This window comes from Scyliorhinus canicula, chromosome 22, assembly GCF_902713615.1.
Source record: "Scyliorhinus canicula chromosome 22, sScyCan1.1, whole genome shotgun sequence".
Lineage (NCBI taxonomy): Eukaryota > Metazoa > Chordata > Chondrichthyes > Carcharhiniformes > Scyliorhinidae > Scyliorhinus > Scyliorhinus canicula.
In genome coordinates this window covers 21,260,266-21,279,217 of record NC_052167.1, presented here as the reverse complement: position 1 = coordinate 21,279,217, position 18,952 = coordinate 21,260,266, and the positions used below count along the sequence as shown (strand labels likewise).

Below are 18,952 nucleotides of genomic sequence, written 5' to 3'. Positions count from 1 at the left end.
GGAACGTCGGAATTCATCCCCAAATGGCCTAATGTGGGTCCCCTGCTTCAGAATTCGCTCAAAAAAAAAGGAAATAATAATAATAATCGCTGATTGTCACGAGTAGGCTTCAGTGAAGTTACTGTGAAAAGTCCCTAGTCGCCACATTCCGGCGCCTGTTCGGGGAGGCTGGTACTGGAATTGAAAGCACGCTGCTGGCTGTGTTCTGCGTTACAAGCCAGCGATTTAGCCCACTGTGCTAAACCAGCCCCTAAAATAGCACCCGTATTGACACCAATAGCTCCATCCGGGGGGAGGGGAAGATTTGTTGGCATCCATTTTCACAGCGTCACAAATAAAAGCCCTTAACCTGGGTTTTGAGAACATTTCCGACTCTTGAATAAATAAAATGCAAATAGGACAAAGGCTTAAAAGTTTAATAAGGGGACATTTTCCACAAGAGAGAGGTTTAGAGAGTGTTCACAAATGAATATTTATGACATGGATACAACAATCAATTTACACACGACGGCAAGGCAAAAGAAACCACAACAATAAGTGACTCATTTGAATGAGTGTGCATACAGATAAAATTCAGGAAAAGTAGGATTGAATTAAAAGGTTATAAGGTGTTTGTGAATGCAAACCACAGCCGCCATACTAAAAGCTAAAGTGCCATTTGTCATCATTAGATTTCCCCCTATGGTGAACAAGTGTTCAACTTTTTAAAAACAAACAAAATCAACTTGTTCTTTAAAAGATCTGGCCTTAAGATTTCATTGATAGCTGGACTGGTGACAATAAAAAGCCAGTGCTAAGCAACAAGTGAACGTGTTATCGACTGAACATAAAAACCTTGCTTTCCAAGGGCCAAGTTGTACTATATGTATTTGTAACCCATGCTATAAATCATGTTCGCATGATGGCCAAGTACAGCCAGGTTGCGTTTGGTGATTAAGTCACAAAGAGGTGGCAACTAGTCCTTACAACCAGAGGTATCTGTACACCGAATATAGATTGAATTGAAAAACCATTCATCTTCCACAAGTTTAAAAAGGTGATAAAAAAAAGTCTTCAGGTGTCTTCAAGATTTCCATTTTGCAAGCTCAGTGTTACGATCACCTGTAAACAAGCCATGTAAACAGGGTTTAAGTTTATGAAATCATTTAGAATCATAGAATTTACAGTGCAGAAGGAGGCCATTCAGCCCATTGAGTCTGCACCAGCCCTTGGAAAGAGCACCCCAATTAAGCCTCCACCCTATCCGCATAACCCAGTAACCCCACCTAATCTCGGTTAGACACCGAGGGCAATTTATAATGGCCAATCCACCTAACCTGCATATCTTTGGACTGTGGGAGGAAACTGGAGCACCCAGAGGAAACCCGCGCAGCAACGGGGGAGAACGCGCAGACTGCGCACAGACCCGAGCCGGGAATCAAACTTGGGACCCCGGAGCTGTGAAGCAACAGTGCTAACACTACCATGCCACCCGTACGCTAATGAAGTCAGTGTAGAATCCCTTTAATCAACAGTGGTCATCTAGAAATTCCATATTCACATATAAACCATCAAAAACTATAGCACATCATGTTGGTTAGAAATCAGACAGTTGGCAGTAATAGCCCTCAAAATGGATGCAAGTTCAGAGCAAGAATTATGCTGCATTTTTCCTTCCCATGTTGAGTGCAGATGTCAGGCCTTGAAATAGGCCAAGTTGAGCCGAGGTGGAGATGGTTAGCAGTTTCAAATTCCTAGGGGTGCACATCACCAAAAATCTATCCTGGTCCACTCACGTCGACGCTATCACCAAGAAAGCACAACAGCGCCTATACTTCCTCAGGAAACTAAGGAAATTCGGCATGTCCACATTAACCCTTACCAACTTTTACAGATGCACCATAGAAAGCATCCTATCGGGCTGCATCACAGCCTGGGTATGGCAACTGCTCGGCCCAGGACCGCAAGGAACTTCAGAGAGTCGTGAATACCGCCCAGTCCATCACACGAACCTGCCTCCCATCCATTGATTCCATCTACACCTCCCGCTGCCGGGGGAAAGCGGGCAGCATAATCAAGGATCCCTCCCACCCGGCTTACTCACTTTTCCAACTTCTTCCATCGGGCAGGAGATACAGAAGTCTGAGAACACGCACGAACAGACTCAAAAACAGCTTCTTCCCCACTGTCACCAGACTCCTAAATGATCCTCTTATTGACTGACCTCATTAACACTATACCCTGTATGCTTCAACCGATGCCAATGCTTATGTAGTTACATTGTATATCTTGTGTTGCCCTATTATGTATTCTCATGTATTTTCTTGAATTTTGTTTAATTCCCTTTTCTTCCCATGTACTGAATGATCTGTTGAGCTGCTTGCAGAAAAATATTTTTCACTGTACCTCGGTACACGTGACAATAAACAAATCCAATCCAATCCAAATAGTGAATGAATACAATACCTTACACCATGTTCCCATCTGCGCAAACTCCATCTTCTCTTTTATAAAAATACCTTACGCTACGTTCCCATCTGTGCAAACTCCATCTTCTCTTTTATAAATATAGCATCGACAGAAACTGGGGGATAAAAAATTTTTTAAAAAAGTTAATCAACTCAAAAACTTTCTTCTGGTCAAAGATTGAAAGTCATGTCTTTCAATCCGGTGCTATCACTTGTTGAAAATGGACGGGTGCAATTTTCCACTCGCTGACAGTTTTGTGGGCATAGATTTACGATTGTGTAATCAACATAAAATGGCAGTGAAGATTGAAGGCCATCACAATGTTTGAAGATATAAAATGATTACAGCACGGAGCAACCATCAATATTAAAATGATACAGCGAAGATTCAAGGCCATCACATGTAATATTTTGGGTGTTTGAAGATATAAAATAATTACAGTATATAGCAACCATCAATGTTATGGCAGAATGATCAATTTCATATTATCTAGATTTTTCCTCAAACCACTACAGTTCTTTACAGAGAACATACAGTGCAGAAGGAGGCTATTCGGCCCATCAAGTCTGCACCAACCCACTTAAGCCCTCACTTCCACCCTATCCCCAGAACCCAACAACCCCTCATGACCTTTTTTTTTTTGGACACTAAAGGGCAATTTATCACGGCCAATCCACCTAACCTGCACGTCTTTGGACTGGGAGGAAACCGGAGCACCCGGAAGAAACCCACGCAGACACGGGGAGAACGTGCAGACTCCGCACAGACAGTGACCCAGCGGGGAATCGAACCTGGGACCCTGGCGCTGTGAAGCCACAGTGCTATCCACTTGTGCTACCGTGCTGCCCAGAGTCAAAAGCCAGCAATTAATTTGTAGAGTTCAATCTTGGCAAAGTGTACCAAGAAAATCCACATCTTGGGAACAGCGAATGCGATTACTTGAATCTCTATACCAAGTGGTGGGCCAAGAATCAATCATTCATCGACAAGGATTCTCACTGCTTCAGCAACAAACATGGTAAAGCATCTTAAATTGCATCACAGGAGCTTTATCAAACAAAATAGCTCTAGCTCAGTGGACGATTAAACACTTGGGTCAAAGAGATAGAGAGAATCTTAAAACGAACCGAGGTTTATGGAGGAATTTCTGGAATTTGAGCCTTTGTTGATGGTGCCCTTAACTGATCAGGATGTGAATAAGGCCAGAATTGGAGATTTGCAGAAGGGGGGGTGGGGGGAGCAAGAGCTAAGTTTAAAATTAACTGGGGAGCAATGGAGGTGTGCAAGCACAGAGTTGGCACAACAGGTGTTGCTGCGGGTTAGGACTATTCTTGGATGAGCTTAAATGTATGGAGGAACGGATGTTTGAAAAAGCCAGCAGGGCACATGTCTGTTAGGCCATGTGTCACGTTTGTACGGTCAAGTCCAGAGGTACCAAAGACATGGATGAGGGCGTCAGCCGCAGGTAAATGAAGCAAAGGTGGAGTCAGGTGAAGGGAGATGGTCTTAGTGATACCATGGTTGTTGATAAGTGGGGAAAATCAAACGCGACGTCAAAAAGGGTTACAGGGGATTGATTGAGTCAGTGGCTAGGGAACAGAGTTTGCGTTGGAGACTGGCAACATTGGCTTTGGTCGATCTTCACAATGGGCTACCACTGACCAGAAACTGAACTGGACCCGCCATTGTGGCCACAAGAGCAGGTCAGAGGTTAGGAATCCTGCAACGGGTAACTCGGCCAAAGTCTGTCCACCATCTACAAGGCACAAGTCAGGAGTGTGATGGAATACTCTCCACTTGCCTGGATGAATGCAGAACCAACAACACTCAAGAAGCTCAACACCATTCAGAACAAAGCAGCCCGCTTTGTTACTTCCACAAACATTCACTCCCTCCACCACTGATGCACAGTAGCAGCCGTGTGCGCCATCTACAAGGTGCAGTGCAGCAACTCACCAAGGCTCGTTAGACGACACCTTCCAAACTCAGGACCACTACCATCTAGAAGGACAAGGGCAGCAGACACATGGGAACACCACCTGCAAGTCCCCCTCCATCTGGACTTGGAAATATGTTGGCCCACCCTTCACTGTCGCCGAGTCAAAATCTTGGAACTCCCTCCCTAACAGCACAATAGGTGTACCGACATCACATGGATTGCAGGTTCAAGGTGGCAGCTCACCACCACCTTCCAGGGCAATTAGGGATGGGCAACAAAATGCTGGGCCTAGCAGTGAAGCCCACATCCTGTATAAAGTGAAAAAAATAAAAAAACAGATATTTAGTTGGAGATTTCTGCTCATCCTGTATCAGTTGTTGGAGAAGGTATCTGACAACTTGAATGAAAGCGGAATGGGCCGAGATGGGGTGGTATGGGTGTAGTGTCGTGTATATGTGAAAATTTATGTTTTGGAAAATGTTGCTGGGGAGTAAAATAGGGAGAGAGCCAGAGGCAGCGCTGCAGCAATGGGACAAGAAGCTCTTGCAACAGGTTAACTGACAGCAATCCAACTGTGGATTGCAGTGTTGCCCAGCTGACAAGAGGGGCACTGGATGATTACAGGGTCAACCAGCCGCAGGTAGGTCAAGAACGATAGCTCAGCTTTGTCACTGGTCACGTAGGATTGTGCCACGCCGTTTGGGAGAATAGCCGATCGCGCTGGATTTTCACGCGACGCCGGTCCGACACCGTTGCGCCATCTCCCAAACGGCGAGAATGGTGTCAGAGGTCAGCACCGTGTCTCCCGGAGAATCGCCCCCGAGGTGCTAAGTCTTGCGATTCTCCAGCCCCCTCCCCCGCTATTCAGCGGCCCGAAGACCCAACGGCGTGACCCCAGGTCGTTCACCCCTGCAAAAATAAATTCATCAGCCAGTCGTGCTGGCTGACGATTCGGAGCGAGGAGGTGAGCGGACGGCATTTTGGGAGGCAGCATGTTGTGGTGTCCATGGCCGGTGCTGGCGGGGGGAGGGGGAGGGGTGCCGCCATGCTTTGGGGGGGGGGGGGGGGGGAAAGGAGGTGGGGGGAGGGGGCAGAAAAGGAGGTGGGGGGGGGGGGGGGGAGGGAGGGTGCAGCCATGTTCGGGGGGGGGAGAAGAGAAGAAGGGGCGGAGAAGGATGCAACCATGTTCGGGGGAAGGGGGGTTCGGGGCGGGGGGCCTCCATGTTCTGGGGAGGGAAGGTGGGGGGGGGGGGCGGAAGGCTTTTCCGCGGGTGCGACATGCCAGCGGCCTGCTATGGCGGGACGGTGGTGAAGCTACGCCTGCAAGGTGAGGTCATGCTGATGGACAAAGGCCACTGGCGCCGCAATCCCGCGCGGCCACACACCTTGACCTTGGATGCCCCCAGCCCCCCACCCCCCCTTTCCAGGTGCCACAACACCCAGCCGACGGAGACCATCTCTGGGAAGGGTCAAGGCGACGCACATGCCTGCCCCCGTGAGAGCATGGCCAGCCCACGGTGACGCAATGAGGGACGGGCAAACATGGGCGGTGGACGGAGACTGAGGGCAGGGGTCAGGGTGCCTGCGTGTCTGTAGCGAGACCAGGCAACCGGGGCAGATAGTCATGTTTGTGAACCAGCCAGCGATGTTTGCTGCCGTGGCGGGAGCTGCTGCCCTGCAGGTGGCCCTTCGGCAGCGTCGGCGCAGGCGGCTCAGAGCAGCGGCGGCTGCAGCAGAGGGACTGGCTGCAGAGGGCCCCGTGCCACCCGCTCAGGCTGCAGGCCCACCCGCCCACCAGGTGCAGGAGGAGACGGAGGGGGGCGATGACCACCACATCGTTGGGGATGCACAGGATGAGGATGAGGATGTTGATGGGGCGCAGGGTAGGAGGAGCAGGTGGTGGTGCCAAGGTGCCGGAGGTACCCCATGAGGCCTCGAGTGTACCGTCACCGCATGTCATTCGAGGACCTCCTGCCATGCAGGAGGATACTCCGGATGAGTAGGGAGACCGTCGTACATATATGCCACGTCATGGCACACCTGGAACAAAGGGAGGACATGCTATCCCGGTGACCAATGTCTACGCGACGGGGTCGTTCCAGGTGCCGAGCAGGGATCTGTCCGGTATCTCACAGGCATCGGTGCACCCGAGCAGTCACCGATGCCATCGCCGACCGGTACATCCAGTTTCCAGAGGACCGCGCACACCAGGATGCCCGGGCAGTGGGATTCGCCCTCATGGCCAGGATACCGATGGTCCAGGGGGTGATTGATGGGGTGCATGTCACCACTCGTCCACCACCAGAGAACAGGGACGTGTTAGGGGCAGCAGGGTAGCATGGTGGTTAGCATAAATGCTTCACAGCTCCAGGGTCCCAGGTTCGATTCCCGGCTGGGTCACTGTCTGTGTGGAGTCTGCACGTCCTCCCCCTGTGTGCGTGGGTTTCCTCCGGGTGCTCCGGTTTCCTCCCACAGTCCAAAGATGTGCGGGTTAGGTGGATTGGCCATGCTAAATTGCCCGTAGTGTCCTAATAAAAGTAAGGTTAAGGGGGGGGTTGTTGGGTTACGGGTATAGGGTGGATACGTAGGTTTGAGTAGGGTGATCATAGGGTGATCATGGCTCGGCACAACATTGAGGGCCGAAGGGCCTGTTCTGTGCTGTACTGTTCTATGTTCTATGTTCTATGTTCTATGTTCATGAACAGAAAGGGGACCTACTCCCTGAACATTCAGGTGGTCTGCAACCACCGCATGAAGATCATGCACGTGTGCGGCCAGTACCTCGGCAGCGTGCACGATGCCTTTATACTGGCTCAATCCTTCATCCCCACCATGCTTGAAGGACCCCCCCCCATCCTCCTTCCCCACCATGCTTGAAGGACCCCCCCCCCCATCCTTCCTCCCCACCATGCTTGAAGGACCCCCCCCATCCTTCATCCCCACCATGCTTGAAGGACCCCCATCCCCATCCCCCCCCCCCCCCCCCCCATCCCCCCCCCCCACGGCTGAGGGGCTGGTTGCTGGGTGACAGGGGTTACCTGTTGCGGTCGTGGCTGATGACGCCTATACGGAGGCCACAGACCAACGCGAACACCCGCTACAATGTCCGTGTGGAGTTTGCACATTCTCCCCGTGTCTGCGTGGGTTTCGCCCCCACAACCCAAAGTTGTGCAGGGTAGGTGGATTGGCCACAATAAATTGCCCCTTAATTGGAAAAAAAAAGAATTGGGCATTATAAATTTTTTTTTTTTTAAATGCTTTTGAAAAAGTGTCAACTAATGAGGTAGACGGTCTCTTTGTTTTCTAGTTGGAGTAGGAAGGCCGCAGTCACTTGATGGACATGTTGGCCAATCAATGGCTGGAGCATGGGGGAAGTCACATGATGAACCCTCCAGGACTACATTTAATCACCATTGGCAACCTGGCTTTTAAAAAGGAGGGAGAAGAAATCCTCTGAAGATTGAGAGTCTGTGCTTGCTCTTTGAAGGAAGAGTTCCAGAGAGTCTTTGAATATGTTTAAAGCAGAACTCGATGGGGGGTGTGGCGACTCGAGGCATCTTCTGGAGGCTTTCAACTATTTTGATTAACAAATAACGAAGGAAGCAAAATAAAACTGAATGAAGGGATAAATTAAATGGACAGTCCCTTAAAGGGAAACTGCTTTAAACAAAGAGTGAATCACAAACGAGACTTGTAGTAAATAAAAGGATTTATTGATGAAAGACAAAGGCAGATAGCAGGCCCAGGACACAAAATAACAGGTCTTTCCACTTCAGCTCCCTGGTCAACACTGCCTGGGGTCCTGTTCCCAGGGCCCTGTGAAAATCTCCATTGGCAGCCAGGGGCGCATGCCCCTGTGCAATTGGCCTCGAGCTGGTCATGTGGGCTGTGGAACCCACCCCCTTAAAAGGCGCTACGCAACCACATTATGCAAAGTTAATTGGGACTCCAATCAGATCAGCCATGATCTTGTGGAGAGGCGGAGCAGACTCAAAGGGGCCGAGTGGCCTACTCCTGCTCCTAATTCGTACGCCAGATGTGACTTTAATGGGGCTGGGGTGGTTTGGGTACAGAATAAAGGACTTTTTTTTTGAGAGGCATGATGATGGGCAGATTTGAACATGGAAAGAAGGTACCAAAGGGCAGAGTTCTGTTAATATTGTCATGTGACAGTACCTTTAAGAAATGGGTGTTCATTACTGCACTGATGTCAGAGAGTGGGTGGAGCTGGGCTGTCTGTCAGCTTTTTACTTTCATTTTTGAGCAGGCTGCAGGGTTTGTTTTAGTTTTGTTTTCAGTGTTGGAGCTGAAGCCAGACAGAGCAGGTGCACTGTTGATCTCTCTGCCATGAAAAGACTATCTCTTGATCATTTGGCGAATTCAGAATTATAAATGTTTTCAGTAGTGAATGTAAACCTGATGTGCTTCTGGTAAAAGGTGTTTTAAGTCTTATGGATGTTAAAAGGAAAGCTTTAAGAATTACTCAGTGTTGTATTCTTTGGGGGTTGTATTTGAATTGATGGTTGCTCAGATATTCACTATGTTTTAAAAAGGTTAACCCGAGTTCATAGAATAAACATTGTTTTGTTTTTAAAAATATTTTTCCATTTCTGCTGTACCACACCTGTAGAGTGGGCCGTGTGCTCCCCATACCACAATCTATTAAAAGTTGTGGGTCAGGTGAACTCCATGATACACTTTGGGGTTCTCTAAACCGTGGCCCATAACAATATCAACCAACATAGGGGCCCCAGAAGGGAAGAGGTCAGGTGATTAGCAGCTTGATGGAAATAGGGTGAAGAAATCTGGAGTTGGGACTCGCGGGCGAGGGGGGCTTTTGAGAGAACTTGGTAGATAAATGAGAGAAAGAGTTCAGCACTAGAGCAGCAGAGGCAGCTAGTCAGCCACTGGATGGCTTCACTTATTAAATTCTTCAGAAGGAAGCAGTTAAAAAACAAAATATTCTACATAGTTATATTCCCTCAAACTTGCAAAAGTAACGCGATATCAAATTTACTTTAAAGGGGGGGGGGATATCTGAGGTAGGTTCTTTACCCAGAGAGTAGTGAAAATCGCTTATTGTCACAAGTAGGCTTCAAATGAAGTTACTGTGAAAAGCCCCTAGTCACCACGTTCCGGCACCTGTTCGGGGAGGCTGGTACGGGAATTGAACCGTGCTGCTGGCCTGCCTTGGTCTGCTTTCAAAGCCAGCGATTTAGCCCTGTGCTAAACAGCACAGGGGGCATGGAATGCACTGCCTGTGGAAGTAGTCGAGTCGGAAACATTAGGGACCTTCAAGCGGCTATTGGATAGGTACATGGATTACGGTAGAATGCTGGGATGTAGATTGATTTGTGGGCCGAAGGGCCTGTTCTGTGCTGTATTTTCTATGTTCTATGTTCATCTCTTAAGAAAAGACTATCTTCAGAAGAGGCTATATTCAATAACTTACCGTATGCAAAGACAGAACGTAGAGGCCATACTTGTAACCAGAACGGGAACCATAATAAACCGAAGAATTTTCCGTGTCTGTGGATCCTCCGAAAATACAACTAGCAAGTCAAAATGCTGACATCTGGCTCCAACGTATCCTGTGGAACACCTTGAAAATTGAAAGGGAGGGGGGAATGTTAAGGCAGTGTTGGTTGTAACTGTGGTTTGTTTCCCTAGAGGTAGTCAATTTCACCGGTATCCATTCTGTTTCGAGCTCAACGCCCCAAACAAAATTATTTTCAAAAGTGCAAGGAGTCGACAGCACAGATGCGACTGTGCAGATAACCTTACCAAGCACTGCTGAAGGAAGTAGTTAAGGCCATGGTTCCTGGCAATAGTACTGAGATTGGTGCTCCAGACTGTGCCACACTCCTGGATAAACTACAGCTGCAACATTAGCAATTACCAGACAATGTGGAAACTTGCCTGAGTCACGTCTATAAAAAAGCAGGACGAATAGCAAACTGGCCGATTTTCACCCCATTAATCTAAATCATTAGCAAAGTAACAAGAGGTATTGTCGAAAGTGCGGTCAAGTGGCGCTTCCCCAGCAATAACCTGGTCAGTTTTTGGGTGCTACCCCTGGAGAAAAAGGGTGGAACTCCGGAGGCAAAGTGGGAGCGACTCCAATGCTGCATTAATATCAAGGGCCTCAGGGGAACCCTAGTAAAGAAGTCGATGGGAATCAGGGGGGAAAACTCTCCACTGGTCGGAGTCACACCTAGCATAAAGGAAGAAGAATGGGTTGTTGTGCCCAATCTTCTCAACCCCAGGACATCATTACAGGAGTTCCTCAGGGCAGTCACCCCGGTCCAACCATCCTTTTTATAAATTTAGAGTTTCCAATTTTCTTTTTCCAAATTAAGGGGCAATTTAGCATGGCCAATCCACCGAACCTGCACATCTTTGGGTTTGCGGGGGTGAAACCCACGCAGACACGGGGAGAATGTGCAAACTCCACACGGACAGTGGCCCAGGGCCGGGATCGAATTTGGGACCTCGGCGCAGTGAGGCAGCAATGCTAACCACTGCACCACCATGCCGCCCACCCATCTTCAGTCGCTTCAAATGGACCGTTTTGCCCCCCCAACATAAAGTCAGAAGTTTGTAGTGTTCAATGGCTTTTTTACAACTTCTAAGATATTGAAACATTCCATGCCAACTGGGCAAGATTCAGGTTTGTGAATGTTACTCAGCATGAGTGCCAAACATTTGACCATCTCCAACAAGACAATCCATTGACTCCTTGATATTCACAATATTCCCATGCCAAACTTCCTATCAACCTCCTGCAGTTTGGGAGGCAAAAAAAGGGTTGCCTTTCGCCAGAAAGGTAACTGGACCAACCATACGAACACTGTCCACATATCAGAGGCGAGTAACTCATCGCCTGACTTTCCCCAAAGCCTGTCCACCATTTACAAGCCAGGAGTGTGATGGAATACTCTTCCCTAACCCGCGTAGCTCCAATAACACGTGAAGCTCAACACCATCCAGGACAAAGCAGCCCAGTTGATCAGACGCTCACCCAGACTGGTCCATAGTGACTGCACTGAGAACTGCGCGATCATAGAATTTACTGTGCAGAAGGCGGCCATTCAGCCCATTGAGTCTGCACCGGCCCTTGGAAAAAGCACCCAACTCACGGCCACATCTCCAACCTTGCCCCATAACCCAACCTAACCTTTTTGGACACGGGAAATTTAGTATGGCCAATCCATCTAACCTGCACATCTTTGAACTGTGGGGGGAAACCGGAGCATCCGGAGGAAACCCATGCAGACACGGGGAGAACGTGCAGACTCCACACAAACAGTCGCCCGAGGCCAGAATTAACCACTGTGCCACCCCACCAAGATGCAACGTAGCAACTCACTAAGGCTCCAACAGCACCTTTTAATCCCATGATCTAGGCAGCAAATGCATGGGAAAATAGCAACATATGAGTTCCTATCCAAGTCACACACCATCGCCACTTTGGATCGTAACTATAACCATTCCCTCATTGTTGCTCGGTCAAACCCTCCCCAACAGCACTTTGGGACACATCCAAACTACAGTTGCAAAAGGAGTGAAGAACACAATCAGGAGCAGGAATAGGCCATTCAGCCCCTCGAGCCTGCTCTGCCATTCAACATGATTATGGCTTATCTCATCTCGGCCTCATCTCTACCTTCTACCCGCTGCTCCCCATAAAACTCTTCAACCCACTAACCTACCTCCTCCTCAAATTAGTTTCATGTTCCGACATCCACTGCACTCCAACCCTTCTGAGCGAAGTAATGCTGCTCATTTTGGTTTTAAATCTTGGCCTAAAACTATGACCTCTGCGGTGCACCTTCAAGGACAACGAGGGGGTGGGCGATAAAGGCAAGCCTTGGCAACAATGTTCACATCTCACAAACAAAAATCTAGAAGGCAACTAGATTCACAAAATGCTGTTTCAAGGGCTGCAGAAGCCAGAATTAATGTACGCACAGACACATAAAAAAAACATGCGGCATTTTTATCCAGATCATTTAGCTTTGAACACATTCTGATCAAGTATTCGGTTCTAGTAGAAACAAAATTCAATCTCACAGTTACTTACATGCAAAATATAATACGTGTAGATACTTGACGCCTGCATACTCCATGAACGCAGAAACCAGTCTCAGAACTGGAACAGTCTGCAAATGGTTCCCCAGCACCTGTTTCATCTTGGTAAAAATGTCAATAGTTTGGACAATAGCAAGAGACAATGCTGAAATGCCTTTGAAAGTCATCAATATCGCTTAGCACATTGATAAGCACAAAACAGTGATCAGCATAAAACAGTTTGGAAGACCACAAAATTGACAAGTGGTATAAGCTGGAGGAAACAGGAAAAACAAGGTTAACAACTTTACTGTAAATGTCGCCAAGGACTGCTAGGTGCATTTTGGGTCACATTCTACCAGCATGGATTCCTCGTGTAAAAAGTAATTGCCTCTCCGTCTTCAAGCCTTTTTGCAAAACAACGCAATAAGTTTGACTGGTTGTATTCCAAATGCATTTAAGCAATTACTTTCTGCTTTGAGCTAATGGCAACCTACACTAGTAAAAAGAGGCATGAGAAATTGAAACACATTTTAGATATTTCAGTTTGCAATATAATCCCAGTCACTCGGATGGTTCGCTGTGCAATTTCAAGATTCATTTCACTTTCAAGTCCTCTCTCAGCGAGTCTTGCAAGTTACTCATTTTCCTGGTGAGTACACTTTTGGGAGAGCTCATCTCTCCAGCCCAACGTTTGTGATTGGTGTGTTATGCTGCTTCAGATAACACGGGCTGCTACTTGATGCAGTCTTAACTAAAAGGATGCTCCAGACTCTGAAGGGAGTTCAACGTGAGAACACAGTTCTCAAATGAGTTGGACTCTCTGCTAATCTAACTGTAGTAACTCAGTCCAACTGTACCAGCTTGCTCTAAGCCAGGTGCTGGGGTGCGATGCTGCTGATCAACCCTGTCTAACCCTCTAGATATCTGTCTGTGGAAAGAGGCAGGGTGTGAGTGCCTCATCCCTTTTATAGTGTTCGTGTCATGCCCCCTTGTGGTGATGCCACCTCGGAGTGTCCTGACTGCCCATTGGTTGTGTCCTATTCCGAGTGTTCATTGGTTGCATATCAGGACAATTGGGATTCTATAACTTGAAAAGAAAGCAATCTACTGAAGTTTGAACTGTCAGGGAGATCAGGCTGTGACTCCTACACGAGTGTATTAAAGTAACCAGTGATTCTGAATAGATTTTTTGATCAATGTGCTTCATCTGGATTTGCAGTTAGTCACCATGGGACAAAACACACATTGCTAAATGTAAATAAATAACCCTCGTCACAAGTAGGCTTACTGTAATGAAGTTACTGTGAAAATCCCCTAGTCGCCACATTCTGGCACCTGTTCGGGTACACAGAGGGAGAATTCAGAATTCTCAGCTGGTACGGGAATTGAACCCACGCTGCTGGCCTTGTTCTGCAGCACAAACCAGCTGTCCAGCCCACTTGAGCTAAACCAGCCCCTCAATGTGCATTACTAGATCTGGGTCACCCCAACTGCAAAAAAGTGGTAGAACGAACAGCTCAGAGCTCCAATAAGCTCCCGCAAGGTGTCCAATTGTGAGCATCATCACTCTGGAACATCTGTATCAAAACCGGGATGTGACGCAAATCTTTTAAAATTGACGTGTAGAAGCTGGATACGGAGCTAAATAAAATAAATAGATTGCTTTTTGTTCTCGCAAATGAGCTTCAGCGAGATATAGTCACACCCACCCCTCCCCCACGGAGGTACCAATTCATAATTAATAGCTTTAATGGATACATCACAACATGAATGATAAAACGTTCATTACAATGGCAGAGAGAGGCGGCATGGTGGCACAGTGGTTAGCACTATTGCCTCATTGTACCAGGGCCTCGGGTTCAATGCCACCTATGGGTCACTGCTTGTGTGGAGTTTGCACATCCTCCCCGTGTCTGCGTGGGTTTCCTCCCACAGTCCAAAGGTGTGCAGGTTAGGCAGATTGGCCACGCTAATTTGCCCCTCAAGTGTCCAAAGATGTGAACGTTAAGCTATGGGGGAATAGGGCAGGGTATACAGGGGAACAGTGCTCATTTGAAGGGTTAGTGCAGACTCACAGGCTGGGTTATAGTTGTCATGTCCTCTGTTGGGTCTATCAGGATGTTCAGAGAATGTAGCATTAACAAAGAACATCAAGCTGAGTTATTGAACACAGCGGATTTATTTTACACTACTAAATTAAAGATGCTGACCAGTCAACAAGGAATAAGTTAATAAATAAAACAATCCAATATTTCTTACGACAGAACTCAACTCTTTATGTTATACACCAGGGGCTGGGTTCTCCGATTTGGAGAATATGCCCCAACACCGGCATAGGAACGGCCAGGAAAACTGGTGCAAAACAGCCACCGATTCCCCGTTTTGCTGGGGGCTAGCAGGAAGGCAGCGTAGAGCACTCGGTTCTACTTGCGGATACGGCCTGAGTTCCTGAGGAATGAGACCACACGTGTCCCATGCTGTCGGGAACGCGGCCGGTCGGGGGCGGAGCATCGGGGACGGGTCTCAGGCCGTGGGTACGTGGTGAGTGCGCCGCTTTGGAGGTGGTGGAACATCGCGGAAGGGTGGCCGCCCCGATTCTGTCGGGAATTTGGATTCTCCAACCCGTCGCCGAACGCGACTTCGGTATCGCCGACCGAAGAATCCAGCCCCGATCTCTCTGATGCCTTACAACCTTCTCCCAGAATCCCTGAAGTCACATGATATTTATATCACTGCTCCTCATCTCCACCTGGTGGTGAGAAGTATTATTACCTTGTATTCCCTACAATACATATTACAATGGGGTTACGGGGATAGGGCAGGGTGGATGGGGGAGTGAACATGGAATTTGCAGGGAAGCTCAATTTTTTATTTTTATATTTTTTAAACAAGTTAATCCCACTTCTATTAACATTGTGATGCAATTCTAATTGATGCAAATTATTTGGTTTTATCACCCAAGACAAAAAATTCAGAAAAAAACAAACAGAACACTGTTCTTACCCTCCGGAGAACAAATCAATGAATTCGCTGCAGCACCACTACAATTAAAATCTCTTCCATTCTTGCCAAGTACCACTGAAGGACAATACAGGACCATAGGAATTAGGAGGTCGGCAATTTAGCCCCTTGAGCCTGCTCTGCCATCCAATCAGATCATGGCTGATCTCTTCCTGGTCTCAAATCCACCTCCCTACCCGATCACTATATCCCATTTTTGTTTATAAATCAGAAATATATCTATCTCCTTCTTGAAACCATTTAATGACTCTGATTCCACCTCACTATGGGGCAGCAAGTTCCACAAATTCACCACCTTCTGTGAGGGCAGCACGGTAGCACTGTTGCTTCACAGCTCCAGGGTCCCAGGTTCGATTCCCGGCTTGGATCACTGTCTGTGTGGAGTCTGCACAGGTTTCCTCCCACAAGTTCCAAAAGATGTGCTGTTCAGTAATTTGGACATTCTGAATTCTCCCTCAGTGTACCCAAACAGGCGCCGGAATGTGGTGACTAGGGGCTTTTCATAGTAACTTAATTGCAGTGAAAGCCGACTTGTGACAATAAAGATTTTTTTTTTTATATAAAGTATTTCCTCCTCATCTCAGTTCTAAATCTACCAAATCTCAATCTATATCCGTGACCTCTCATACTAGATTGCATTACAAGGGGGAACATTTGGTCTACGTTTACTTTATCAATCCCTCTTAGTATTTTCTATACCTCAATCAGGTCCCCTCTCATCCTTCTGAACTCCAGCAAGTATAAACCCAAACTGTTTAACCTCTCCTCGTATGTCAATCCTTTCATCCCCAGAATCAATCTGGTGAACCTCCTCTGAACTGCCTCCAATGCCACCACATCTTTCCTCAAGTAAAGGAGAGCAGCAAAACTGGACACCGTACTCCACACGTGATCTGTGCAATGGTCTACAACCATGGCAAATAAAGGGAAAAGCAGCAGATGGTGGTATCCATTTGAAAAAGTGGATTCAAAAGTGCCAATCTGATACCTCCTCTTTAAAATTCATAGAAGATTGTTGGTCAGGCACAGCGAGATTAATATACAGAAAAACTCAGCTGGATTTTGAAAATCTGACCTTCAAAGATTCCTTCAATCAGAAAAGGGGCTGTGTAATTAACAAGCTCCTGTACGAATTCAGGTTTGGATTATAAACAGCGTGTGGCAAAGCACTAAAGTGTTTAGCGGACATCAGGCAAAGAATGTTTCAATTCACAGTCAAGTAGTGGCATTATAGGGGAATATGCAAACACTGATCTGGAATTAAACAGGATTCTATTGTATTAACACAGCAACTTCCTCAATTTCTGATGGGGCCCCATGTGCAACTATTGCACCAAGTGTCAATTGTTTAGAATAGTTTAAAAAAAAAAGAGAATTAACAGGTCCAGCAGACGGGTTCAGTAATATCAGGAACCTCTCCATAACTCCCCAATTTTGAAATAAAAAATCCTTTAAAAGCTGGATGACAAGGTGACACCCAGAATAGAAGTCAAGAACCAGCCTTAGTCAGGCTTCAGAGAAAAAAAAAGGTGCAATTAGGTCAGACACCATGGAGTCATTTCACTTCTAATTTGTGCAGAATAGTGAGGATAGTTTTGTATCAGCAAGATTTTATGAATGCATAATTGGTTTGGCTTAAAGAGTGGGCTCTGACAGGGTACAGGAAAGGGGAAAAAAAAGGTCACTTTACCTGCCAAAAGCAGTAAGAGTCCAAACAAGATGTTTACTCCACAGGTTGAATCACGAGTCATTTCTAGCTTGAAGTGGAACTACACAGGGCCAATCCTGAACCAGTGGGGGGGGGCAATTTCTCAGCAGGCAGGACTGGAGGACAAAATATTGGAGGACGCTAATTTTCCTCAAAACTTTCTATCTCTTGCAGGGAAAGGATCTGCAAATGACAGGAGGAAACATTACCATCCACAGAGCAGAAGCTCCCCACACGTGGAAAAGAATGAAGGCCTTGAAAATTCTCCACAGTCAATTAATTAATTCCTTTCTCTACTGCCACTCCCCACCACTCGAAAGCACATGTCACTCTGATTGTCAGACCTCACATTGTTCATTAGTGCCCACCTATAGCTCGTTTAGGGTGTTCATGGGAGAAGATTGGAAATAATAGCAACCAATGTTGTGTTCAACAAGGGGGCCATTTTGTTTGCTGGATTTCTGATTGGTGACACATGTTTCTTATCCAACATTCTTGGAGAAATTATTCCATGTGACTAATAATTTTTCCTATATATAATTTGGAGTTTAGTGCCCCCCCAAACCCCCCCCATATATACCCCCCCCATATATACCCCCCCCCATATATACCCCCCCCATATATACCCCCCCATATATACCCCCCCATATATACCCCCCCATATATATACCCCCCCATATATATATACCCCCCCATATATATATACCCCCCCCTATATCCCCCCCCCCATATCCCCCCCCCCATATGTTGTCCTTGTCATTATTTATTTTAACTATGAGTCAAAGTTTGGTTAAGATTATATTATCCTGGCTATAATACTTTGTAACAGGCTGGTTAATTCAACACCAGATTCAGATTCAAATTATTCCAACACAAAGTTAGTACAACTGAAGAAGATTGGAACTTAGAAGACAGGGGCAGCAGATTGGAGGAAAGATCAAGATAATCATAAGGCCATAACGAGAAGGCCATTTGGCCCCTTGAACATGTGTTGCCATTCACTAAGATCTAAGCTGACCTGGTGGACTCAACTCCGATTTCCTTTGTGTCGCCATCTTCATTCCCTAGTTGGCCAAAAATCTGTCTAAACCGTCCTTGAATATATTTGACGACCCAGCCTCCACTACTCTCAGAGGAAGAGAATTCCAAAGAAGAAACTGACCCACATCTCCATCTTAAGTGGGAGACCACTGATTTTTAAACTGTGCTCAAGGCGGAATGTGAAGAGCTATCTGAGGAACTTCATGGTAATACCGAGGAAATTTCAAAATGAAGGCAAATAAAGATTGACAGGGTCAATGCTGAGAGGTTGTTTCCCCTTGTAGGAGAGTCTAGGACCGGAGAGCAGCACGGTAGCATGGTGGTTAGCACAAATGCTTCACAGATCCAGGGTCCCAGGTTCGAATCCCGGCTTGGGTCACTGTCTGTGTGGAGTCTGCACGTTCTCCCCGTGTGTGCGTGGGTTTCCTCCGGGTGCTCCGGTTTCCTCCCACAGTCCAAAGATGTGCAAGTTAGGTGAATTGGCCAGGCTAAATTGCCCTCAGGGTCCAAATTGACCCTTAGTGTTGGGTGGGGTTACTGGGTTATGGGGATAGGGTGGAGGTATGGGCTTGGGTAGGCTGCTCTTTCCAAGAGCCAGTACAGACTCGATGGGCCGAATGGCCTCCTTCTGCCCTGCAAATTCTATGAAAACTCAGAGTAAGGGAGTCGCCCATTTCAGACAGAGATGAGGAGGAATTTCTTCTCTCAGAGGGGAGTGAATC

General features: G+C 47.1%; 1 protein-coding gene across 1 annotated transcript; it reads right to left on the bottom strand.

The window, feature by feature from the left end:
- Nucleotides 1-401: 401 nt before the first annotated feature.
- Nucleotides 402-17,595, bottom strand: LOC119956165 (protransforming growth factor alpha-like). Its single transcript, XM_038783089.1, has 5 exons — nt 17,172-17,595; nt 12,471-12,579; nt 9,840-9,989; nt 2,446-2,563; nt 402-1,101 (listed from the first exon to the last, which is right to left on the bottom strand). The coding sequence occupies exons 1-4, from the start codon at nt 17,230-17,232 to the stop codon at nt 2,500-2,502; spliced, it is 384 nt and encodes a 127-aa protein (XP_038639017.1). The 5' UTR covers nt 17,233-17,595; the 3' UTR covers nt 402-1,101; nt 2,446-2,499.
- Nucleotides 17,596-18,952: the final 1,357 nt, after the last annotated feature.